This window comes from Equus caballus, chromosome 27 (genome assembly GCF_041296265.1).
Source record: "Equus caballus isolate H_3958 breed thoroughbred chromosome 27, TB-T2T, whole genome shotgun sequence".
NCBI lineage: Eukaryota > Metazoa > Chordata > Mammalia > Perissodactyla > Equidae > Equus > Equus caballus.
This window is the reverse complement of record NC_091710.1, coordinates 21,255,882-21,282,304: the sequence shown is the minus strand read 5'-3', so window position 1 is coordinate 21,282,304 and position 26,423 is coordinate 21,255,882. Positions and strand designations below refer to the sequence as shown.

Here is a 26,423-nt window from a genome sequence, read left to right as displayed (position 1 = left end):
GAGGCTCAGAACAGGGAGACTGAGCTACCCCCAAACCAGAATTAAAGGGAACAAATGACCTTCTGTAGGTGACAAGGACAGGAGGCAACTAGGCAGGAGAGTCAGAAAGAGGTTAGAGAGGGATATGTGCCAGTAAAAGGCCTTTCTTTCCCAAGGAACTGAGCTCATCCAAAGGAATGCACGTTGGAGAGAGATCTGCCTAAAAGTTAAGACAACATTAGCATCACAGTGACAAAGGGGAGCGTTTGGTTTGGGTGCACAGAGATTTGCATGTGAAATTCTACAAAATTGCCAGACTACTTGGGAAACTATTTTTTGCCATGGAAACAAAACCCATCTGCACAGTGTTTGTGTTTGGATGAAGCTCTCTTTAAATACCATGAACCTGGCACCAATTTCTTTTATATAAGGAGGGGAGTCCAGCTTTTTATTTTTAGAGGCAGGAGTAAGTCACATCTTAACAGGGTCGCATGCTCCGTCTACACAGTGACGTGAGCCTGCTACAACAGCCGCACAGAAAGGAGCCCAAGGAGACCGGGGCGTCTGGGAGACGCTGTGTCTGCAGGAAAGTGATGCTGTAAAATTCAGATGAGCATCCATTCTGAGGACGGAAGACAAAGTGCAGCCACTGATTTTCGCTGACGCAGCGACCGCCCTGAAGACAGCAGGTGTCAGCTAGAACCACACAGCGACCGCCCCCTGATGGCTCCCTCTGCGGGCAGCACCCTGACTCCTGCAGCAGGCTGAGCACTGGGTGCTCTCCCATACATTACCCTGTTTCTTCTGAGTCTTGGCTGCCCCATCAGCCAGTGAGCTCGGAGTGCAGGATGCTGCGGCCTTTGTCCTTTGTGTCGGAGCCCTGCTCTCCCTCCGTGCCCCTCCCCTCACAGACAAACACTGCACATCCTTGTGGCCCACCGGGGGCAGCCTGTCCCCAGAAACGATGCTCACGTCTGTCCTTATGCCTGCGCTTGTACACCCTCCCCTCCTCTGGTCTTACATAAGCAAGTCCTGTCTGCTCCCTTCCTTGGGCTCTCCTGGGGCCAATGACCTTGCCCTCGGAGCAGCACAGTCCAGAGGTGACAGGGCCAGGACTGCACGTGGGCGTGCCTCATTATAAGGCACTGCCGCCGCAAGTCCCAGCTCAGACAGAGAGAGATTTGGGAGTGACTAGTCACATTCAGAACAGGTTCCTTGCTTCAGAGTTTGGGCACGTTTCCCTGCAGCCTCGACTATTTCTCAAATGTGGCCTCTGCGCCACCGGCAGCAGACAGAGAGCAAGGCCCCCGGAGAGTCGTGGGCATGCGGGCCTTTGGCAGCCACTCGTGCCGCTGCTTGGGGAACACGTTGGTTGTGCAAGGCGAATGCCACGTCTGGGAGGTTACCTGTTGCTACAGCTCTTACCCCCTTCCCACCCGCTCTGGTCCCCAAATAGCAGCAGTTATACTGCAGGCAACACTCCTGAAAGTGAGGCGAGATTTCTGAGGTAAAAATAAAAACAAACTCCAACAGCCTGGCCGCGGCCGGAGCGCCCTGCGGGTGGCCTTACCCAGGCGGGGCTGTGCGGGGAGCCACCCCGGGGAAGCAGCAGCTTGACGATGTCCAGGTGGTTGTGATGGACGGCCACGTGTAGGGGCGTCAAGCCGTTCTGCGGGTTGAGAGACAGAGAACGGCCTTCAGCAATTGACCTCCTGCAAGTGGTCCCTTTGGCTACAGGCAGCACCATTTTGGGATCCGTATCTTTTATACAGTAAAATCTGTTTAAAATTGTTCCAGAGCCTGTCATGATCTGAAGTCACTAAGGAGCAGAACCAGCTGGCCCTGGGGCCACCTCCTCATTCCCAGGGCCCCAAGGGAGCAGTGCAATCAGCAAACCCACTGACCTTGTGGTGGCCACAAGACCTGGCCACCAGGTCTTTCTGAAAGGAGAAGGCCTGTGTCAGGAAGACCTGTATTCCCAAAGGCCATTCCCTCTGGGTGGCTGCCCACTCGAACAGGACAGACAGGCTTAGGCAGACAAGGCCACTCACAAGCAGTAATGTTTATTGTTGTTCTGTTCTCTAACCTCAGAGGAAGGGAGTTCAAACTCACTTTTCCTGCAGCATTTGGATGAGCAGCCCATTCCAGCAGCAGCTTTGCTACCTGAACCTTCCCGTACTTTGCCGCCACATGGAGAGGGGTAAATCCTTTCTGAGGAGAAACACAGGCCGTCAGAACCATGGGAGCCACAGCTGTCCTCCCGGGAGAAAGGGCCTGTGGCTAAGGAGGCATCGCACTTAAGTGGCATGGCGACGCCAAGCAAACCAAGGGCACAAGATTTCTGATCCCTCTGCGAGGTCAAGACCTCAGGAAACAGCAGGCTTCCTCCACTGCCTGCTGCCCCCACCTCTCGGGATGAAGCATAAAACCATCTTGTGTTGTTACGTGACTGCTGGCTAGCTGAGGCAGGGGTCTCCATCCCTCCTGTATCCCAGAACCTGCCTGACTTGTGGAGAGCAGGTGCTGAGCAGATAGCTATTGCATGGTGAAGGCTGGGTGGGTGGAGGAGAGATTACAATTGACCACCTTTCTGGGGAAGGATGACGATACAACAGGCTCCCAGATGGCGGCCAGGCCTGTGGGTGCTGCCTTCCCAGCTGCTCCCAGCACCATCAAGGGGAGTGCCCCGCCCATGCCCCGGACCCCACAGTGACTGGCCTGTCCCTTCTGGAGAACAGGAGGAGGAAGCCTGTACCTTGGTCATGCTCGCCTGGGATGCTTCCTTTTCCAGAAGGGCCAGGGCTGTTTCCACATGGCCCTCTCGGGCTGCAGTGTGCAAGGGGGTGTGCCCGGCAGTGGTGGCCAGGTTGGGGTTGGCATTATTTTCTAGCAAGAGCTTCACCATGTTTGTGTGGCCAATGCGAGCTGCACAGTGAAGCGGGGTCTGGTCATCCTGAAACCCGAAGTGAAAACAAAAAACAGGAAATACTAAGGTTACCTAATCCAACTCTGCATTTTACAAAGAAGGAAGGTGAGGCCCAGAAACGTTAAACGACTTTCTCAGGGTCACACAGCTAGTAAGATGAAGAGCTGAGATTCAAATCAAGTCTCTGAGTTACAGAAACCAATATGTCCTCTCTTATTTAATCCTTCCAACAACCCTTCACATTAGTTGTTATTTTTACTTAGTTGCCCAAAGACTCAGCCTTGTCATCTGTGAAATTGGAATAATAATGTCTACCTTATGGGGCTATGGTTAGGATCAAGCAGACAGCGTATATAAGATGTTACGCACTGTGTGTGGCACACAATAGGCATCCAATAAATCGTGGTTGCTATTACTGTCTCTCAAGTCACGTCTGAGTGGACGTTTGTCTTTCTGTTTGCAGGCTGCTTGGATTTCTCTGTGCCAGGGTCACGGGAGAAGGTAAATTGCTGACGGGAAAGATGACTGTTAATCCCCACCGCCCCTTCCTGTCCGTGCCTGATACTGAAGGCGGTCAATGGGTGAGCGCCCTGTGTTACTGGGCCCAGCGGGGGCCTTCTCCACGTGGCCCAAACACAAACCACAGTCCTAATTCTGAACAGAGCCCCGTGGCCTGGGAGGGAGGAGTCTAATCTTGGCCAACGCCCATCGATTGCAAACTCGGCAGCTACTCTTCCTCCTTGCTCACTCAATCCCCCCAAAATGCCTTTTACAACAAGGGGGAATCACCCATTTTTAGATCAAGAAATTCATGACTGATTTTCACTGGCAACACTTTCTTCGAAAGGTTGCTTCTCTTCTTATACCCTGACTGTGACCGTGACGGAACCCTTCCAGCCTGGTCAACACTGCAGGCCAGCCCTGCTCCTTGGACTTTCATTATCCTAAAGAAACATACAAATACAAATATGCACACAAAATATCTGATACAAAAATATCTCTGGCCTTCTCAGAACCTCTGCAAAGCACAATCTGAGCCTTTAGTGGAACCGACATGGGAATGACAGGGACCTTTGTGCCACCAGCACTGCAGCCAGGCCTCTAATCAAGATGGACTTCTCATCACACTCGAATTGCTTACGTCCCAGGACCCTTCCCTGCCCACCTCCCAAACTCACCTTGGCCTTGGCATTGACTTTGGCTTTGTTCTGGAGCAAATATTTGGCCACTTCCACGTGCCCTGCTCTGGCTGCCATGTGTAGCGGGGTCTCCACTTTCTGTAAAATAACAAAATCATCGAAGTGTTAATGCAAGCTGGGTTTCCGAAAGGACACACACAGAGCTCCAAAGTGCCAGCCCAGAGTGGTGTGGGGGTTTTGTCCAAGAGGTAGAGTCACCCCCCTCAGGAGCTCCTTCAGCCTTCAGCCTGCAGAGGCCTGGAGTGTGTGTGCGTGTGTGCGTGTGCATGTGCGTGTCTTCTAGGTACACTTCAAAGTCAACCCCAGAGTTAATGAATGTTTACAAATGTAAATGTATTCTCAGATAACACTTTCAGAAGTTCCCAAATTATTGTCCAAAATAAAACGTCCAAGACTCATAGATGTGTGACAAGCTTAATCGGGAAAGCATCCGTAAACCTGGATGTTCTCCCCAAGTCTCAGCCTACTTTGAGAACTCCACCTCTTCCCCCAGAGAGGAGATCTTGAGATCCCTAGTTAAAGCCGCCCTTTGAGCTCTTGGTCCAGAGCAAAGAGCCCTCACTCTCCCCACGGGCTTACCACGTTGGAGACATTGGGTGACGCCCCCCGCTGCAGGAGGGTCTTCACGATGGGCAGGTGCCCCATGAAGGAGGCCACGTGGAGAGGTGTCAGGCCAGACTGGAACAGACAAGAAAGGAATGAGAAGACAGGAGCCTTTCCCGCTCCTCCAAAGAAGACGCGGCCAGACGTATCCAATGCTTTCTTGCCTCTAGATGCTCCAGAATGCGTTTCCAAGAAAAGGGAGTTAAATGAGATGAGTTTGCTTCCAGGAAAATGGCTGAAGGAAAAGCAACCACTGCAGGGTGATTCTACCCACTTTTACAACTTAACAAATTGCATCTGATCTTGGAAAGCTCCCAGAGACTTGACATATGTTCCCTCGTCTTAGTCACCCCTTATTTATTCCTCTGAGCGGTTTAGACTCGCATACGCACATGCGCCCCTGCAGCCACATATAGCTACCAAGAACCATTCTCAAGGCTACTGAAGGAAGACCGTGGCAGAGCCCAGCCGCTCATCTGCAGAGTTCTCCTACCTCAGTGACAGCGTCGATGGAGGCCCCTGTCTTCAGCAGCAGCTCCATGACACGCATGTGATTCTTCTTGCAGGCGATGTGTAAGGGGGTAAAGCCATTCTGCAGCCCCACACGAAGGGAGACAGACAAGCAGGAGTTTACACGCTAGCCCAAGGAACACCCAGACCCCCTCACCAGGGAAAAGGCAGCCTCTGCCCCAGCCTATCAGCAATTCCCGCAAACCACACTGTCAGTTACGGCAAAGCACATAAGAGGCAGCTGGCTCCCACTTTATGTACCAGGCATGTCCCTGAACGTGTTGTCTGTAAACCTTTTTCAAAAATTTAATCATAATTTTGGATGCACGAACAGAGCCTGCTGTTGAAAGTTTCCTTAAGGGAAAATTTACAGGAAAGAGCACTTCTGTGAAGCAAATCATGTTCCCTCTTCCCAGAAACTGCTGATCGTTCTCAGTAAGATGGTTTCTGTGTACCAGCTCTGCTCCTCAGTGATGCACTAGAATGTCAGTTCCACAAAAGCAGGGTTTCTTGTTTGTTTGCTGGTTTTTGTCTGCGCTTTATCCCCCTAGGGCGGCGGTTCTCAAAATGGACAAGATCCCCTCCCCCCACCCCGGTGACATTGAGCAATGTTTGGAAACATTTTCGATTGTCACAATAAGGGAGGAATGCCATTAGTGCCTAGGGGTAGAGGCCAGAGATGCTGCTAAACATCCTACAGTGTACAGGCCAGCCCTCACGATACAGAATATCAGCCCAAAACATCAACAGTGCTGACGTTGAGAAATGCTGCCCACCCCACGATAGCGCCTGGCACTGGTGAGTGCTCAGTGAAAGCTTTCTGAGTGAATGAATGAGCCATCCTTGCTGTTCCTGGCGGCTGTCTAGCCTTCTCCATTCTCCGCCTCCTTGAGGGGAATGGGCAGGAAGGACATGGTGATCGTGGCCATGCTCTGTGCAGAGCTCCGGCTCCACTAGACCCCTGAAGCTGCCCTGGGAGCCCCTGGCCCAGGAGAGGAGGGCGAGGAACCACACTCCCAGCAGGAAATTTGCTTTGGGCCTGAACTCACCTCTGCAAGAGCACCAGGAAAACTGTAAGCCCCTGGGCAGAGGAAGGATGCTAAGCTCAGGCCATTTCACTCGCCCCAAAGCAGATCAAAAAGCCAGGCAGTCTGATCATCAGGGAAATGCAAATCAAAACTACACTAAGATATCACCTTATACCCATTAGAATGACAGAAATATCTAAAACTAATAGTAACAAATGTTGGAGAGGTTGTGGAGAAAAAGGAACCCTCATACACTGCTGGTGGGAATGCAAACTGGTGCAGCCACTATGGAATACAGTATGGAGATTCCTCAAAAAGTTAAAAATAGAACTACCATACGATCTAGCCATCCCACTACTGGGTATTTATCCAAACAGCTTGAAGTCAGCAATCCCAAAAGTCCTATGTACCCCAATGTTCATTGCAGCATTATTTACAATAGCCAAGACATGGAAGCAACCTAAGTGCCCAGCAACAGATGAATGGATAAAGAAGATGTGGTACATATATACAATGGAATACTACTCAGCTGCAAAACAGAACAAAATCATTCCATTTGCAATAACATGGATGGACCTTGAGGGAATTATGTTAAGTGACATAAGCCAGCTAGAGAAGGATAATCTGTGTATGACTCCACTCATATGAGGAATTTAAAAATGTGGACTAAGAACAGTTTAGCGGATGCCAGGGGAAAGGTGGGGTGGGGGGTGGGCACAACACGAATGACAAACATTAATGTACAACTGAAATTTCACAAGATTGTAACCTATCAACTCAATAAAAATAAATAAATAAATAAATAATTAAAAAAAAAAAAAGCCAGGCAGTCTCTAAGAAGTCACCATCCCTCTGCTCTGGGCCTGGCTCTGATGGAGTGGCACACCAACCCACGTACCTACCACGAACACTACTTCTTGAGTCAGGTTTCCTGGGCCCAAACCCACCCTTGACCTCAGTCTGTTACCAGGGGCCACAGTCATCGGGTGAAGGAGGCGACACCCAGCTGGATGTGGGGGAATGTGAAGGTTGCCACCCTGGCTGTGCGTTGCCATGCCTTCTGGGCCTTAGCAGGCATTGCCACTCTGCAGGCCCTGAATCTCAGGAGTCGTTCCAGGCACCAGCTGGGGCCCTTCCCACGAGCTCCGGCCATGCAGTCTGGTCCCGCCTCCCTCGGCCCTTGCCCATCTGGCAACTTCTCCAACAGCTGCCCACTCACCAGGGCTCTGGAGTTGGGTTTGGCTCCTTTATCCAAAAGGACCTTGGCCACTCTATGATGGCCGCAGTGGGCTGCCACGTGGAGTGGGGTCAGGTGGTCCAGGGTGATGTCATCTATCTCGGCGTTGTATTCCAAAAGAAGTCGGACACAGTCGAGGTGGTCTCCCTGAGCCGCCATGTGAATTGGGGACAAGCCATTCTGAGTGAAGAGGAAAAAATAAGTAATCACAAAGGCTTCTGGGGACAGAACACAGCAATTCAGGGCAATGATTCCAACCTCACTTCTACTTCTTCCCTACACGATGCTCTGTGTGGCTCCTGACGGAGCCTGGTTCATTCTGGCTTCCACACTCATGCTAGCCTCTGACTGCAAACATTCTCCTTTCCACCTAGCCAAATCCTCCAAGCCAGCTCTAGCCGGCCCCACCTCTCCAAGAAGCCTTCCCTGACTGCCCTGGACTTCTGCAGCCTTTCTGACCTGTGCCACTCACTTGGGCCTTATTCACGTATTTGCTGAGTTGGATTCGTAATTAACTTTTCAGGTGTGTGTATCTTCTCTCCTTACTTATAAGCTTCTTAAGAGATATTAAGACTGTGCCTAATATCTCTTATATGCCTCCTACAGTGTCCCATAAACGCATGTAACACACATAGTGGTCCTTAATTAATGTGGTTTGAATGAATGAATGACAATAAAATGTAAGTTGGATCTAAACCCCTCTGTGCATTGCCCCTAACAAATGTACATCGATTGAGAAACTTTTAAGGATTCTCATTGTTTCTCAGATAGCAATTTATTTTAAAAAACATTACAGACAGAGAAGACTCATTCACTCATTCATTCAGACATTGATTCAACAAATATTTATTAAATGATTAATGTGTACCAAGAATGGGTTGCACTCTGGGGAAAGAGAAGAGAAGAGACATCGCTTCTGGCCTAAGGAAGCTGGTGGACCAGTAGATAAAAGACGAGGAAAGAGATACGTTGTCGCCATTCAGTATGGTGACACCAGGGAAAGCAGGGTCAAAGCACAGAGGGACACAGGAGGGGGGAGTCACAAAGAGGGAGGGACACAGCTCGAGAGAAGGCTTCCAGGAGGAGGTGATCCCTGAGCTAGGACTTCACCAGGAAGACAAAAGGGGAAGAATCTCCCAACAAAAGGAACAACATGGGCAGTGCCACAGCAAAGGGAACAGCATTCGCAGTGCCACAGTGAAGGGAACCGTATGTGCAGCACCACAGAGGCAGCTAGTCCTGAGGCACTCAGGGCCCTGTACACAGTTAAACATGCAGGGGAGCACGTGAGGGGGTATGGAGCTGGGCTGGAGGGGCTGGCAAGAGCTGCATCATGAGAGTCTATGCACTAAGGGACTGGGACATCGGCTTTCAGAAAGTGACAAGAGAAAGAGGACATTCAGCAAGGGAGTAACCCAATCAGCCTGCATGACAGCCACGATCAGTGTCAGGGGTTGAATTGTGCGCCTTCGATATCCACATATTGGAGTCCTGACCCCCAGAACGTGGGGATTCCTAACCTCGGAATGCAGCTGTATTTGGAAATAGGGGCATTGCAGGTGTCATTAGTTAAGATGAGGTCATTAGTGTGGCCCTAGTCCAATCTGACTGCTGTCCTTGTAAACAGGGGAAATTTGGAAATACACGCACACATACAGAGAAAACGCCATGTGAGGATGAAGGCAGAGAGCAAGGTGACGCGTCCACAGCCAAGGACACCAGAAATTGTAAGCAAATCACCAGAGGCCAGGAGAGAGGCCTGGAACAGGTCCTCCTTCACAGCCTCAGAAGGACCAGCGCTGCAACACTGATCTCGACCTTCCAGCCTCCAGAACTTCAAGACAGTAAGTTTCTGCTGTTTGAGCCACTCAGCGTGTAGTACTTGGTCACAGTAGCCCACACAAACTAGCACGGTGCCCACTTACTGCGTTTCAGAAAGGCCCTTCCATCCTTCCCAACTGAAAAGCCAGAAGTTCTCAGTAAGGCACTTTTATAACCATCTTTTTTAGCCTCTTTCCAATCATCCAGATAATATAAAATCATTCCTAACTTAGGAACAATTACATAAGTTTAAATACAGGGACTTGGTGGAAAAATGTGCAGAACTTCCTGACCTAATAATATAATTGGCATCAGCAATTTTACCTTCACTTATCTGAGGATTTTTACTTTTATATGCACTTTCAAAGATATCATCTCCTGCAATCATCCCGACTACCCCAGGAGAGAGGAGTAGAACTCTCCAGAAGGGGAAACTGAGGCACAGAGAGAGTAAGGGACATGCTCAAAGTCACACAGCAAATCAGTTGTGGATGGAGGATTCAATGAGAAATAAACTGAGGGGTAGACGATACCTCTGCCCAACACACAGACACACACACACACACACACACACACACACACGCAAAGGGCAGCTTGGTTCTGTGACTCATGACCCAAGTTAGAGATAGCTCTGCAGAACATTCACACGATAATCTGTCAGGCAGTCAACTGGCTTTCATGGTTGTGGACTGTGCGACTGTGCTGCAATCTTACGACAGAGAGCTGCTGACAGGAAACCTCCAGTGTGGCCGTGAATCGGCCTGGTTTCTACCTTGCTCTGTTTCGACATGACTTCTGAACTCGCCCCAAGGAAAGGGGCAGAGAGCCTGGAGGAGGCGCAGGCAGCACTGGGCGGCCCAGGCAGACTGGAGACCTCAGACCAGAACTGAAGGACGGGCCTGTGCTCTGAGCCCTAATGGACTTGAGAAGAACTGTTTTGCTTTCTTTGTAACTTCACCCTAGCCAGCCTGGCCCAGGCTCTAAGACTGCTGGGAGCACTGAGCTCCTGTTTTTCTGGATCCAAGATGAAAGAGACAAGGGTTGATTGAGAACTAGAGTGGGCAAATAGCTTGCAGGTCAAATCTGCCCGCTGCCTGTGTTTGTAAATAAAGTTTTATTGGAACTCAACTCGGCCACTTATTTGCATATTATCCACAGCCGCTTTCCCACTGCAATGGCAGAGTTGAATGGTTTCAACAGAGACTGTGGCCTGTAAAGCTTAGAAATATTTACTATCTGGCCCTTTAGAGGAAAAGTTTGCCGACCCTGATCTAGATAATAATTAGAGCTATACTGAGTGCCTCCTGTGTGACAGGCATTGGGGTAAACACCACGCACACTGGCTCAGCTAGTAGTATCAGCATCTCTGTTTCTCAGAAATGGGATTTGATCCGGGGTGGCCTGACCTGGAGCCCTGCCTAAGGGATACTCCTCGTGGAAAGGAAGCACACACCTTGGTTTTGGCTTGGATGGGGGCCCCGTGGTCCAGCAGGATCTCTGAGATTCGCACGTGCCCATTCCGAGCTGCACAGTGGAGAGGTGTCAATTCATCCTTTAAAAGACAGAGCCAAAAACAGAAAACCCCAAAGGCACCTCTCAGAGGCCGTTTGGAGAGAAGACTGCTCGCGGCATCATTCCAGCCGCAGAAGTGCTCATGCCTCCTTCAGGACCAGCACAAGACTTCCTTCAGCACAGTCTTGTAATATGTCCCACTGCACCCTGGGTCCTGCTGCAGGCTGCTCTGGGAGGCTGAATGTCCATCACTGCGTCACTTCTGGAAGGCAGAATTCCCTCCCCTGGCCTTGCCACAGAGCTTGCTGGCACCCACCTTGGTCCTTGTTTCTATCTGGGCCCCGCGGTCCAGCAGGAGCCGCACCATGATCACGTTCCCCCTGCGGGAGGCGATGTGCAGTGGCGTGATGCCATTCTGGAGGGGAGGAACGGGGACCAGTCAGGGCACAGCATCTTCCTGTTGAATGCAGCTGCTCTGCCCCCCACTTCCCAGGGCCCCCGGTCCCAGCCCCACAACGGCAGCAGCACAAGCAGCCACTTTAAGCCCACTGTGAGGACATCTCTTGCCTAAGAAAGATTTAAAAACCTGTAAGGACTTGATAGCATCGTAGTTAATCACAGCAAGCTGGCCAAGCCCAGGTCTCCCAGAGTCAACGTAATGGGCTGGAAGAAAGCCAGCCTCCTGCCCTCCAGATTTCCCACTTCTGGAATGGGTTGGATGATTAGAAACCTACCCACTAGAAGCCTCGATAGGCATCAGGGCTGTCCCACCACAGGCACTCTGCAGTACAGGGGACACTCAGAGTGCCACAGTGAGAGGCGGGAGTGCCTGATTCTAGACAGCCCCCAGTGCCTGTGCGGGGCCTGCAGGGAGCCTCACCTGTGGCGTGAAGTTGACACTGGCTCCTCTGTTGAGGAGTAACTGGGCCACGTTGAGGTTCTCGTAGTGAGCTGCGATGTGGAGGGGGGTGAATCCCGTCTGAGGCACAACAGAGGGGGAACAACTTGTCATATGCCATGTACTGTCATTTCTATCTCACAATCAGCCCAGGGATTCTGAAAAAGCTGGCAGGGCCAGAGGACCATATACATAAAGCAGAAGTTGACTGATGAGAACATGTGCTGACAAGTTACATTCCAAAGCCAGGTGCTACCTGAGGGACCCACACTCTTTGTTTTGTGGTTCACATGGACAAAGCACAGCCTAGGATTAGGTTACCCTCTGCAGGGCCCATTCATCTGCATCGTTACTTATGAAGAGATCTGAATGAATGAATGAAAGTGTTATGGCATCTATGATCTTAATTCTAGGATTGTTTCATTCCCCTAAAAGGGTGTGCTCCCTCTGCTGGCTGGCCAAAGGCAGCCCTTTGACCCCTTGGTGCATCTGTTGTCATCATTCTGTTCTTTAACCCCAGACCATGCCTAATCCAGTAAGCAATTTTTCAGACAAATCCCAGTGACCATGGGTGGGGCGACTATGTGAATAACTCAGTGCAAATCCATTCCCAATATAAGAAAAGTAATTAACAGCACAAACTGACAGACAGTGGATCAGGAGTGCCTGAAAACATCAGGCAGTATGTTCAGATGGCTAGCTGTCCAGGCCCCCTGGGAAGCCCGTCTACTTCTCACCTCCATCTGTGGGGAGACCTGCCCCCCGCCACCAAGGGGCAGCCAGGGAAAGAGAGCAGGATAAAATTCTAGAACCCTGCATGCTGGGATTCCAAAGTTTCACCCTGGCTAGAGACCCATCCTGCCCCACCTGGACACTTTTCTGGATGACCTGGAGCAACAAGAACCTTCCGGCCACACGCCAAGCACATTTTTCTCAGCGTTCACCAGGGATTTAAAGTGGGGCTGTCCACTCTGGCTCTGATATGCAGCCGGTGGGAATCCGAAGGCACTGTGGGAGCTGGTGCTCGGCGTGCACGGCTGGCACCATCTCTCATCTGGGTTCATTCTTGGGGAAATTGTTGGGAATTGATGGTGCCTCTGTAACCCACAGAGCTCCTTGGTCCAGGCCTCAGAACTTTCTTGACCCTCGTCTGGCGGCCCTCACCTTGGAAAGCACGTCCGGGTTGGGGTCATTCTGCAGAAGCACCGCAGCTGTCCGGGTATCGTCGTTGCGGGCCGCGATGTGCAGGGCAGGGAGGCGCACCTTCCCTCTCGTCCCGAAGTTGATGAGGTGTGCCACCACGTTCTCGTGGCCCTGCTGCAGAGCCACAGCAAGAGGTGTGAAGCCGTCCTGGACAGAGGAGAGGAGGAAAGACCGACTTGCTCTCACCGGATCTGACCACTCGCTGTCCTCAAGGCAGGACACAGGCTCTCATACCACGGGGCTCCCGCTCACGACAGGCCCTCAGCCTGAAATGACCTTCCCCCAGCTCTCTGCTCTTCAAAGTCCTCCTCATCCTTCAAGTTTGGCTTAAATGCCACCTCCTCTCTGAAGCTTTTCTTGGCCACACTTTCTTTGGCTGTAATTTCACAGAGCCCATAGTAATTTTTCTTGAGCACGTATTTAATTTTCCTGCACAATCTGTTCCCAGTCTGACCAAGTACTATGAGGAGCTTCTTCCTACCTGGCTTCTTTCCCTACCCTCCCCCTCACCCCATCAACTGGTGCCAGGATAGTGCCTTGAACACAGCAGACGATCATTCATTTATTCATTTCATGAAAATTATTGAACATCTACCAAATCCAGAAACCAAGCCAGACACTGAGGCCTCAACTGCGAGCTCCTGTCATTAATCCCCTCAGTTGTGTACTGGGGGGCACAGGACCCCATGAACTGGCGAAGCAGAATGATAACGGAGTCATAATCACTGAATCTTACAATGTTAAGGGTCAAGAGAAGCCTTAGGCCTATCTAGTCCAATTTCATCATTTCACCAATGACAAAACTCAGCATCAGCGCTAACGTGACTTGTCCAGGGTGTCCAGTGGGTTCATGGTCAGAGCCTTCCTCATTAGGGTCCAAGGCAGAGTTGTCAATCATACACACGCACACCACCCCCACCCCTGTCCAAGGAGACTTCAGTGTTGGTTGCAGTGGGAACATGCTCGACTCTGATGGCATTTCCCTGGCATGCGTCTGGGCATTCCTCAAGACCCATAACTTTGTCTCTTACTCCCTTGCGGCCTTAACAGCACCCAGGGTGAGGGCAGTGATCTGAAAGTCGAGAGCACTCAACGAGACTTAGCACTGATCACAGCAGAGGACGCATCTCGAGCCATGTCCCAGGAACGCAGGACCCACAATGATGTCCTGCACCTGGAGACTTCCGGCGGCGGGCCATTTTCCCAGGGTACTTACTTCTGTGGCTACATTCTGATTAGCTCCATTTTCCAGTAAAAACTTAACCACTTCCAAGTGATTCTCTTGTGCTGCCATGTACAGAGGTGTAAAGCCTTTCTGTAAACCAGGAGAAAAAGTCATTAAAATTCACCTGCAAGAGTGAGAGATGCTACAACCAGTGCAAACTCCACTAAACCTGAGGACAGCTCTCTCTTCATCCTATTTTCACCTGGCCCACAGGGCAATATCCCCACCTATAACTCCAGTTATAAAAACTCATTGCCACTTTGAAATGGCCTAGTGGGATTATTACAAAAGGCCACAAGGTGGGGGCGACAATCCATGGAAGTCTCTTTCTGCCCCTCACAGCATTAGTTAGCATCTTGCACATACAGCCCCCTCTATTTTCACTCCCTTTTTCATCAACCCTCCATGTCTCACCCACCTCATGCACAGTTTCTCCTCAAATGAGCCATAACTAAATGTATAATTTGGCTGGTTTACTGAAAAGAGATGGGGTCCACAATGACCAATCACATTGCGTAGTATAAGCACAAAAAAATAATAAAGGATGCCTTTATCATTGCTTGGAGACACATCGCCAATAAACCTAGACTCAGCTACACAGTGTGTGTGGACTAACACAGTAGCCAGTGTGTCCACTACGTAACAGAACTGCAGGTAAAGAAGAAAGTCAGTGCCCTCTAACCAGGGACCGGAGAGAGCCGTCACCTGCGACTGGGCGTTGACGTTGGCGCCATAGTTGACCAGCTCCCGGACCACCTCGTCCTGACCAGCGAGGGCAGCGATGTGCAGAGCTGTGTTCCCTTTCTGAAACACACGGAGGGAAGAAAGAGAGGAGATTTCCCACTGGGCCTGCGTAAGTGACTGTCAAAGGTACGGGAACAAGGTGCTAGTTGGGGGGAGGTGCGGTGGCTTTCTTTATGACCAAAAGGGGTAGACAACGTGTGTGTGTGCCTGACCCATCGTACATCTTGAAATAGTACTGAGAGCCCAAGGAGGAAAATTCTTCCTGTTCTCTATGAAAAAAAAGAATAGGAAAGCCAACTTCTCAACACTAATCTGCTGCACGCAGGCACAGCGTCCTGTCGCCGGCTGACGGGCGGTCAGCACTCCTCAGGACCCACGCAGCAGGTCTGCCAGGTGAGCAGCCTTCCCTGTGCTCGCAGCTCCTCCCAACCTGTAACTCAGCAGGACAACACGGGGCCCCCAAGGCCTCCCCGGGGCTCCTAGAAGGGGAGGCCGGCTGATCCATCCCACCAGCTCAGCTCCCTCGATGCAGTTATACCCAACGACCAAAAGCTGGACCAAAGGGAACCAAGGGAAGGAGAGGGAGGGAGCTACCAGATGGAGAAGGAAAGGGTAGAAATGTGTAAGGAGGCGGCGTAATGAAATGAACTCTATGCTGTGTGTAGGAGAGAGAAGGCAAAGATGAAAGGAAGTGGGGAAAAACAGAATAAAATCTGGCAAAGGAAAATACAAAGAAAGAACCTTCTCAATATTAATAAGTAAAATATAATGAGGAAGCATTCTCCAAATAAGAGAGGAGAGAAAAACCAGAGAGAACAAACACTAGAAGAAAATGAGGTACACAATTGTAAAGCAAACTTTTAAAAGCTGAGAACCGACAACAGAGACTAAGGAACCAGGAGGTCCTGAGACGGTGAGCGGAACGGTCAGGCTTTCTTGTCTGGACTCGTCCTGGGTGTTTAACAATAATTCCTCCACGGGGGTCAGGTGGAGCCGGCTTCTCCTGCTCCAGGATCCGGCCTTCCTGTTGGCTGTGTCCTGCCTCCCGGGTGTCCGGAGCACAGTCCGACTCACCCACGGCCCCCACTGGCAGACCTGCTCCATGAGAGGCAGGCGGGACAGGGCCCACGTGACAGCTGCCGTCAAATAGGGCAGGTGAGAGAAAAATGGGACCACAGCTGGATCCATCTGTCCCTCTGCTGCTTAGGGAGCAGAGATCTCAGACGCCCTCATTTTTTCTAGTTCAGACGACAGATAGTTTTTAACTAAACTACATAAACACATAAATCCATCTCAGGAAACTCAAACTCCCACAAGCAGGGGCTTCAACCGCAGTCCGAGTGCTGCGGCCGTGTGTCACCTGTAAGAAAAGTGTCCTCACCTAGGCAGAATTGAGTTGCACGGGGTCCAAGCTCCGTGGCCACCCAGCCACCGCTTCCCAGTGAGCTGGACCCGTGGAAGGCGCCCTGGGCTGGGAGGGGCTCAGGTCTTTGTTTCTAAAGCTTGGCCTATTTCAGGCAGGAGTGTCTGCTTGTGGCCTCCCGAAGTTGTCTTTTGATTTCTCCCGAAGCCTCATTTGATAAACAAAAGGGTTCTTCCTCAAATATCCATCAGAGAATAGTGCCAGAAATGAATTTACAGAAGCTAATTAATCATTTTCATAGAAGTCCAAGAGCCTACATTTAGAGGCCTTGGCACCTGGGTCCGGCTCGCTCACTGTACAAAGTGGAACAGGGCTGTTGGCACCAGAACCTTCTCTAGAAATCAGGACTCCTAACTGTAGGTCTCCCTGTTTAAAGGAAGGAGGCGTGCCGTGTCCATTCATTAGTTTGTCACACACTGAACATGTGTGTGTCAGGTGCTGGGCCAGGCCAGGAGGTACAGAGATGGTTGTGACTGAGCCTCCTCGCCCTCAAGAAGCTATGTCAGATGTTTCTTTCATCTGCCCCTTCCTGCCTGAAATCACATGACACCAGGGCTCTCCCTGAATAAAACCATGCAGAGGGAAGCCGGCCAGTTGTGGACCCCTGGCTGTGGATCTTGGCCATGCCATTTTCTGGATCCGCGATGTGAGGAGCACTGCTGAGGAACGAGAACAAAGGGAAGACCCTGGGGAACAGACCCCCGTCTGCACACACACATGCACACCGCGTAAGGCTCAAGAAGCAGGCCCCCTGGCCTTGCGTCAGGAGTCACAGCAAGAGGCGTTGCAGGCCTCTGTCTTCTCTGCCCCTCCCTCAGCGTGAAGGAGCACGGCCTCGAAGAAGCAGGAAAAATTTCTTAGCTCTGTTTGGATCCACAAAGATCCAACCTCTCCGTTTCCAGGGAGTCACAGAGCTCAAGGAACGGCGGGCGGTGGCAGCAGGTGCTGAACGAATACAAGTGGAGGGCTTGGAGCTTTCTCCCTCCACTACCAGCTTCGATGCTGAGCTCCCGCCTCCAAGGGGGCAGGGGGGAGGGTGGGGAGAGATTGCTTTTGTTTTGTGCATTTAAAATTTCTAAGCACAGCTTAGGAAACTAGATTGGTTTGGGTTTTTATTCTTTTTTTAATCTTTCTCATGCTTGCGAGACCCATTACAATTCCCCAATCTGTTATGACTCTTGCTCAGCCCACGGTTTCAGTTTCACCACGTTTTTCCTCCCTCGGTATGGCATTCAGGAACCACGTTGGCTTATAAAATTTCTATAAATAACAGAGACACACCAAGTGTTCACTTGCGAAATAGCAAGCAAAGGGGGAAATTCGGAAAGAGTAAAATGCTGAAGCATAATGTTTTCGCAGCTCTTGGAGGGGTGCCAGAGGAGGAAAAGCTGCTCTGGCCCACAGAGCCCGTCAGATGGCACGCTGCTTGCAGCCAGGTACGTGAGAGCAGCAGAGGAAAAGTAACTGCATCCCCTTCATCCACAGAGGGAGCAGGGTAGAAACAACTGGTACTGGTCATGGGGTTAGAGAAAGCACCCCAGGACATTCAGAAAGAGCAACACAGTCTATTTCACCAGCGAGATCTTCTCACCTTCGGGAAATGACATGAAAATTACAGAATTTTACCTTAAAAGATGATTCTACTTTCACAATATTTTGGTACTTCGCCTCATAACCATAAATTATATCTGTTCTCTATATATTGTTCTTCTGGTTCTCTGCTTGAGAGGCGGCAAAATGTTTGCTGCATGGAATTGACATTGAGGCTGAGTGTGAGACCACGTTTAATAAATAGCAAATGGAAAATAAGAGGTGGGAGGGACAAGCTCAGGAGGAAAACCATGCAAAGTAACAAAGGAAAGAAGAGAAGAGGAAACAACTCAAGTTAGTAAATAGAGGTGATTATTTGTTTAGTTTAGTTTTGTTTTGAAATGCTGGCTGCATGTTGCTTAATAAACAAGTAAGACACATGCATGTAGGAAATAAAGGGGATTTTGCAATGTGGAGATGCATCCATGTCATGACTGTGGTTTTGGAACTTAAGTCCCTGGTGTTTATAATCTATTGCTACGGGGAGAAACATATTGCTGCGAGAGGTTGACATCACTTATGCCAAATGCCTCCCAGTGAAAGAGAATGCTGTTCAGGGAATCAGGAAGCAGAGGAAAGAGGTTTGGGAAGGAAGACCTGCTGGAGAAGGTAAGTGAGAAGGATCTGGACTCTCTTCTACAGACCTTGATAACAACAAAGTCATCAGTATTTATTAGTAGACATTTTGACAATGTCTACTACTACTAGACAAATGAGGTAGTATGCACTACCTCATTTAGTTTTCATATCAATCCTGCAACTAAGTGTTATGATTCCAATTTTACAGATGAGGAAACAGGCTGCTCACTGGCTGAGTAACTTGTGAGGTCACAGAGCATGAACCATCTCAGCTGGGATTTGGACCCAAGGCACCTGACTGTGGGGCCTCCACTGCTCTGAGCCCCCGTCGGGAGTCAAGGACCCAAGGAGGCATGAAGCCGCCAGGAGAAGGGTTTTATTTTTAGCTTTATAATCCAGTGATGAGGATAAAGGAAAGGCTCATTGACTCCTTGTGGAAACAGGGTCCTGTGTTTTTCAGGTGACTTCAGGGATTCACAGAACTGGGAAGCGATTGGAAGGACAGGAGAAACTGAGAAGCATGTGTGGGTTTCTCTCAGGAAGGGCTGGCTTCTACGCCAAGGTTTGGAACAATACGCGAGGCATCCATACACTTGAATTTTCAATGGAGAGCTCCCCCTCTTCCTAAGAGACGTACCTTGGTTGTTGTTTCTAGAGAGATTTCCTTGTGCAGAAGTTCAACCACCATCTTCACATGGCCTTCTTTAGAGGCCAGGTGCAAGCCATTCAACCCATTCTGTAAAAGAGCAGAGAGGCAGAAAGGGGAAGGTTAGTGGGACTAGGCATCTTGGTTCCAAGTGGTTACAATGAGGCCCTTCCCCACGCAGGGCTGGAGGGGAAGAACCAGAGGGGCCCTGAGTGGAGCCAGCACAGACTGAGAGCAGAGTCAGCCCAGCCTCTCTGAGCAGCTCTTCTGTAAGAGCATCAGATAGCAGGAGAGCAGGGAAAGAAAGAGTGGATGATAACAAGACCACCATCCCCGGGTATGAACTGAGCGTGAGGAAGCCCTCGCAAAACCAACGGATGACACTGAATTCAGGTCTTGGCCAGGCTGTAGGCAGCCACTTACTGGAAAGGGTATAGCTTCAACCCCCTGGTTAACCTTCACAGTAGCAACCAGAACAAGCAAAGAGGCAATACCAGCGCATCCTAAACATTTGCAGAGATAGCTGTATATTTAGTCAAATAACCAATTTTGAAATAAGGTCATATGAGAACTAAATACCACCAACCACCCAGCTATACGATTTCCTCAACAGAAGAATCAGTATAAAACAACCCCTTGGCCACCTCGCCATTTCAAATGTGACCAAAACTTGTCTGCCAGTTAAATATTAGGGGAAAAAATGAGCAAACACTTTCCATGCCCAATCATCAGTCCATAAAAGCAGAACTCTCGCCGACCAGTTAGAGCTCGCGCAGCCTCTGGCGAAGCTCCTACTGTGCTCTGGAGAAAGCAGCCGGGCTCAGGTTTCACCTATCACCCTCCTGGCCTTCAGGTCTCTGCACTTAGACGTCTTGACACTTTCTGGCAAAAGCTGACTTCAAAGAGTGCTACTTACAGCCCAAAATAATTCTGACAACACGATGGAACTAAATTTCAATTCCAGTGGATCAGTGGATCCCGGCTCCATAGAGAAAGTGATTTTAGTCTGTCAGCAATCCCTGTTCCCTACTTTCCTGTTTTGTTCCTCTCCTGCTTCCCCCCAAGCAATTCTCCCCTCTTCCCCCACTCCTCCTTCCTGTCTCCTTTTTGGGTCAACTCTGCTCTAGCACGTTCCCTTTCAGGGAATGCCCCAGAGCCACCGCAGGCTCTGGTCAATAAGAAAGACCCTGGCCACCAAGATGGAGGGGCTTGGCTCCTACGGGTGTGCTTTGAGGGGTCCCTGGCTCACCTATGCCCAAACATCTCCACAGCCCCTCCATGGCTGCCTGAAGTTTTCACTCTCTCTGTGTCAGGGCAGCATTTGTAGGAGATTCCTGTTAAAACACAAACATTCTTCTGGGAGTGGTAGCGCATTATCACACTCACAGATCGGTCACCGCTTTGCTAGAACCAGAAGAGGAAAGTAATGTGTAATTCCTGAAGTAAGGAGGCACAGGATAGGCACCTCATGATGGCAGAAGGCAGGGTGTCCAAAACTCTACACTGGGGCCTTGGACAGGGCAAATATGACAAACAGGGGCCTTGGGTGTCAGAGAAAAGCAAGTGTGGGCTCCGAAGGGAACTTTGCCTACTTATTTAGATCAGGCCGCCCTGCAGCCGTGAACACGCAGAGTGCAGTTAGCCAAACCTTTGCACATCAGCATGGCCCGTCTCCCCAGGGTGTGTGCGGGGGCGGGGGAGGGTGGGTGCCCCCACGCAATATTTCCCTATGCAAATGCCTGAAAATCATCATTCAATTTCTTCCTCTTGCAGATTTTGTACTCCAATAAATGTAGGGTCCAAGGCAGTGTGAGTTATTTATACCCCAGTGTCAATGATCAGATAAAGGCAGGTCAGAGCCAGTTTTGATAAAAGAAAGGGAGAAAGTGATTGAAGGCAAGACGGCCATCGGATAGAAAGATAGAACGGGAACCGGGAGGGAGAAGAGCATTGGGAGGAAGTAAACCAACTGCCCTCAAATCAATTTGTAAAACCCAAATGCACTGAGAAGCAATTTGTCAAGTGATCGGTGCTCTGGAAGCCTGGAGCCACTGCCTCCAGCTTGGCGTCCTCAACTCTACCCTGGGGCAGGCCTGCACAGGAGTCCCCCCTCCCTCCCAGAGCACTGCGGTCTGCAGTCCCCTCCTCAAATCCAGCAGCGGCCTCGTCTGGAAGATTCCAGGCAGCCTGTGACGACGTGGGCATTGGAGATGGCGTTTGCTGCCCGAGCCTCAGCAGGCGCCGCCATCTGCTTCCCGCAGGGACTCAGTGCGGCAGCAGCAGTGTTGCGCACTGCTGACTGCTGGAGTTTTCGCGCTGACTTGGGCAGCACAGTCACTCTTCACGAGCATCGATCCCGAATGCCTCAGAGCTGGGAAGCCGCAAGTCTAGAAGGAAAACACCTCCTGTGGACTTCTAATGCCCCAGGGTGGCCGTCCCTGCTCTTTGGAGCCAGTGTCAGGATCTCATTCCAGAGGGATTCTAGACATACTCTCAGCCCAGAGAAGCCTGGGATCAAAAGGGATCTTGGAGATCCCTGAATGCTGAAGAAATCAAGGTCCAGAGGAGTCAAGAGATTAGCTAAGGTCACACAGCCTTTCTAGGGCACACCTATGCACAGCACTAACCTGGATTTCCCAGGAAAAAAGGGTTTTGAGGTTTTTTCCCCCTTGGAGCTGGTGTGTTTCTTTTTATCAGATGATGAAAGAACATTTTCCCTTTTTTGATTACTCGGCAGCTCAGAGCTAACACTCAGTCACGATAGTCATCCACATGTGTCTGCTTGTGACCACTGTACCTGATCTCCAGGATTTTATTCCTCGCCATGGTCCACTGAAAGCCCCTCTGCTTCCCTCCCCGCCACGTCTGCCTCCGTCCCAAAGCCGCACTCGTGGCAGAAGATGGTGCTCTCCAGCATCAAAGGACCCGTCTCAGCAGATCTGCATCTGGTACTTTCACTCGGCTTCCATCCCAGATCCTGGGTTGAGGATCCCTTTCTTCTTTATGACTTTTTATTTTTCTCACTTGAGTTTTAGTTTGAGTGTTCATGTTCAACACGGTCACCCTAAGTTACTTCCAAGTCCACTCTTGTGGTGGTCTGAACCCAGCACCCTCCTCAGGGCCACAGAAGTAAGCCGGCGGGAATGGTTGTGGCCAGCACGCAGCCACCTGCGGTGAGCATTTTCTTACCCCAATCAGCACACGTTTGCTGAGAACCTACTCTGCGCCTGGGACGGGGCCAGAGGTGAATACAGCACAAACCCTCGTCCTTGAAGGTCTCGGCTTAGCAGAGGAGGCAGATACATAAAAAATAAGTACAAATTCATGGAGAAAATGTCAAAAATGGATGTACAATACTAGAAGTAGCACAGAGGAGAAAGGAGTTGCTCTGTCAAGAGGGTCAGGAAGCTTCATGAAGGCCTTTTCAAGGAAACCGGCACACGGCCAGGGTTACAAGTTCATTGACAGTGGCAACCTGAGAAGCCGTATCTGAACTTAAATTCTAAACCCATGAGCTAAAATTTTAGAAACTATTCTCCAAGCCATTCTCATCAAGTGCCCTCCTCTTCCTTCCATGAAGCATCTGAATTCAAGGGATGCACAACCATCCAGACCCACAGCAGCAAGTTTTCTCCAGCACTTGGCCTTAGCAGGTGGATGGCTGATTGCCGTCCAGCCTCTGAAGTCATTGAATGCCTGAAAACTAATTTACTGCACCAAGGAGCTCATACAACTGTTTTATTAAATGCATAACTGGTCTATACAGGAGAGCACTTCCAGTAGCTTAAAAGAGTGTTTCATGAATAAACACCATACCTAATACTTTCTTTTTCTTTAAGCTGATTTTTTTTATTGCTCAGACAAGAAAGGAGGGGTGCAAATTCTGTGAGCTCTTTGTTCTTAGCTGTAACTACAGACAGAGATGAATTGCAATCTACCATCCCTTCAAAGCCAGGATCCACGTGTTTTATTTTAGTTAAATCAAGTTTAGGTTGTTTGCTAAAAGGAAAAGGCAGGCTGCTGAATCTTGACTTGCATCTTCTCAGCCACTCCACCTAACCTTCACAGCCACTCCTCTTGATGCTGAATGGCAGACAGACTGCTGAGGGGGATTTAAGGGGGAAATCACACATTTCTTCCCCCAAATAACTGGCTGTAGAAGATGAGCAAGACAGAGGTGGAGGAATATGAGAGTCAATGTTTCAGCTAAATTACAAGTTGGGGAACAAAGCAAGAACTGCTTGTGGTCACTTTTTTAACTGCACGCCCTTCTCAGGGGAAAACACCAGCTTGCCAGATTCCTCTTCCTAAAGACACCTCCTTCTGGGTCTCCAATTACGTGTATGTTAGACCAGCTGACACTGTCCCACAGCTCTTGGCTGCTCTGTTCTGTTTTTCTTTCCCCACTCTTTTTTTCCAATTTTGATCACTCTACTGACTTATCTACAAGTTCTTTGATTCTTTCCTCAGCTGTGTCCAGTCCATTGATGAACCTATTGAAGAAATTCCTCATTGCCAAGAAAGGTTTTTTTTTTTATTTCTAGCATTTCACTTGACTCTTTCTTATAGTTTCCATCTCTCTGCTGAAATGCCCCATCTGTTCATGAATGTTGTCCACTTTTTCCACTAGATCCTTTAACACAGTAATCACAGGTATTTTAATATATTAATCATAGTCATTCTGATAATTCCAACATCCAGTTCATCTCTGAGTCTGGTTCTGTTGCTTGCTTTGTCTCTTGACAATGCTTTGCTGTTTCTTGCTTTTGTGTGTGTGTTGTAATTTTTAATTGAATGCCACACATTATGTGTAGAAGAGTAATAGAGACTGAAGTAAATAGTATTTATGCCTGGAAATGGACATGCCTCTTCTTCTGTGAAGTTGTTACCGTGGGGGTGGGGGCTGAGTCAATCTAGTCAGGAGTAGACCTAGCTCGGGTTCTGTTACCTTCAGTGCACCACAGCCTTCCAATTCCTCTAAAGGTAGGCTGTTGTTACCTTGAGCTTAGAGTTGGAGCTGGAGTGCCACAGGGTTTTTCTGTGTTCCTCATCTCCCCTGGGCTTTCAGCCATCCCTGCATGCCCACGCCTCAAATGGGGTCTTACTCCATGCTCTTGCCCCTCTCCCAGCAGTAATATGTTCTTCCTGGTTGTAAGGTGGGAGCATGGGCGTTCTCGTCTGTCCTAGTCCAGCTGCAGTCTTAGGCAGGCTGTGCTCCTGGACCTCAAAGCTGGGATTTTTTTAAAGCAATCCTTCCCCTCTTCTCTGTGGCAGCGAAATCTGCCTTGTCTCTCTACTTGGTCTTGGGTGGGAGTTCCTTGCTCCTCCTCCAGTAGCAGCAGACCTCTGCTCATTGTTGATGTAGGATCCTGGCCTAAGATGGTTTCCTGCCCTCCCCTAGGAGTGGAGGGTTCCGCCTGCACCTTTCCTTCAGCAGCACTGGCTCTCTGCCTGTGTCTTGGGGCAGGAACGTCCCCAGGGGCAGGGACAGTCCGTTTCTATTCCTCCCCATGGAGAATGCATTTTTGCCTGTGGTCTGAAGGCAAGGTTTGTCTTTGCTTCACATGAGGGAAGAGTGCAGGGAAGCAGGCCAGGCTGTGTCTGCTCCTCGCCTCCCCCCGCCTCCATAGCCACCAAGCACCTCCTGCACTCCTGTGCCACCAAGGGAGCCTGTTGTTGGCCTCCTGACTTACCCAATATTTCTGGTGAGGCCTGTGGAGAAAAGCTTATTCCAGAAACACTGACCCACACTGGCCTCTAAGAATTTGTTAAGATTTTGGCTTGTCCGGTAGTCGCCTCTTTCTCCTGTGCTCTGCCCAAGCTGAAACAGTGGCCCTCCCCTGGAGGGGCTCGTTCCTCTTTGGAATTCAGTTAACTTGGTTGCCTTGCACGCTTAGCCCTCTGACTAGCTTAGCCCTTGGGCTCAGGAAAAGTGATAATTTTGTAGATTATCCAGCCTCTTCTTATCGTTAGGGTGGGAGCAATGTTCTTCGAAGCATTTTACATCCTATATATCCCTGTGCCGACCCTGTACGGCCACCTGGCTGCGTATGATCTCATTTGCTTGGTTCTAACACAGCAGACAACCTTCTCAGGCTCTTTTCAGCAACAGCATTCATGCCAAGCACACACACCTGGAGTTCTTCATCTGCCTTTGCTCTTTTTCAGGTAAAACGTCAATTTAGAGGATTCTTCTGAGAAGCAATCTGTCCAATGGGAGGGGGAGGAGATCTCAGCCAGGCTGTGTTTCTTTTAACAGTTTTAAGAAGAAGAAGAAAAAAAGTTACATTCAGCCTGAATGATTTAATTTGGAGTATTTTCTTGTACCAACTGTGAGAAATTCCACTGGCAAAACACACAATTCCAGACATTTGTTCTCAGTAAATGATTCCTCTGTTTAGCATCTCTGATTGCCCCAGTTACACTAATTGATTTCTAAATGTACAAATACAGTAGACATGTCATAGGACATTTACTCCACGTCCTGTGCAGAGCAGAGGACAGGGTCAGACAGAAAGGTCATGGTGTTCCGAGATCCCTGCTCTCTCTGAAAATCCCAAGAACATCTCAATAGCTGATGCTTACACGCTTGTGCAGACACACAACCCTGCCAGTCCCCATTCCTTTTCTCACAGCTGTTTATTCTACCCACAAACATGGCTGGCCCTGCCCCCTCAAAGCAGGCAGCCTCAAGCTGTGTCCTGAGGACCTTGAGGTCCACTTGCCCCTCCCACCTCACGTCCCCTGAAACTCATTGTTTCAGTCTCCCACCCCCTTTCTTTGAGCTAAACAGTGTTTCCAGAGGACTTAAGCTAACGTATTAATGTAGTATCCAGGAAGCATGACCTTTCCTTTTCTTTTTTTTTGTTGAGGAAGATTCACCCTGAACTAACATCCATTGCCAATCTTCTTCTTTTTTTCTTTATGTGGGCCACCATCATAGCATGGTTGCTAACAGATGAGTGATGTAGGTCCGCGCCCAGGATCCAAACCCAGGCCGCCAAAGCGGAGCGCGCCGAACTTAACCACTAGGCCACTGGGGCTGGCCCAAAGCATAACCTCTTCACTCATAAACGCCTACTACCACGTTCCCGGTTCAGCTTACTAGATTTCTTGGCCACTGTGAGCCAGGCCCAGAGGCAATGGAGCACCGGCCAGGGGAAGTTTTGATGGGAAAGGAAAGGACTGGAGTCCTGGGAAGAATAAGCCAAGAGCAGCGGCAGAGAAAGCCAAGAAGTCTGAGAAGCCCAGAGTGAACCAGAGAGGCAGGGCAGAGGGACTTCTAGGCAAGGTCTTCATG

At 49.9% G+C, this 26,423-nt stretch overlaps 1 protein-coding gene across 14 annotated transcripts in view; it reads right to left on the bottom strand.

The window, feature by feature from the left end:
* The window catches only part of ANK1 (ankyrin 1), a 207,559-nt gene that overhangs the window by 58,019 nt on the left and 123,117 nt on the right, over positions 1 to 26,423 (bottom strand). For all 14 annotated transcript variants that reach the window (XM_014736526.3, XM_070253376.1, XM_014736530.3 and 11 more), the window contains exons 3-16: positions 19,115 to 19,213; positions 14,847 to 14,945; positions 14,133 to 14,231; positions 12,878 to 13,063; positions 11,696 to 11,794; positions 11,132 to 11,230; positions 10,757 to 10,855; positions 7,465 to 7,662; positions 5,201 to 5,299; positions 4,684 to 4,782; positions 4,084 to 4,182; positions 2,735 to 2,932; positions 2,092 to 2,190; positions 1,550 to 1,648 (exon numbers count right to left, since the gene is read on the bottom strand). In XM_014736526.3, coding sequence (XP_014592012.2) covers positions 1,550 to 1,648; positions 2,092 to 2,190; positions 2,735 to 2,932; positions 4,084 to 4,182; positions 4,684 to 4,782; positions 5,201 to 5,299; positions 7,465 to 7,662; positions 10,757 to 10,855; positions 11,132 to 11,230; positions 11,696 to 11,794; positions 12,878 to 13,063; positions 14,133 to 14,231; positions 14,847 to 14,945; positions 19,115 to 19,213 — 1,671 coding nt within the window. The remainder of the gene's footprint in view (positions 1 to 1,549; positions 1,649 to 2,091; positions 2,191 to 2,734; positions 2,933 to 4,083; positions 4,183 to 4,683; positions 4,783 to 5,200; positions 5,300 to 7,464; positions 7,663 to 10,756; positions 10,856 to 11,131; positions 11,231 to 11,695; positions 11,795 to 12,877; positions 13,064 to 14,132; positions 14,232 to 14,846; positions 14,946 to 19,114; positions 19,214 to 26,423) is intronic.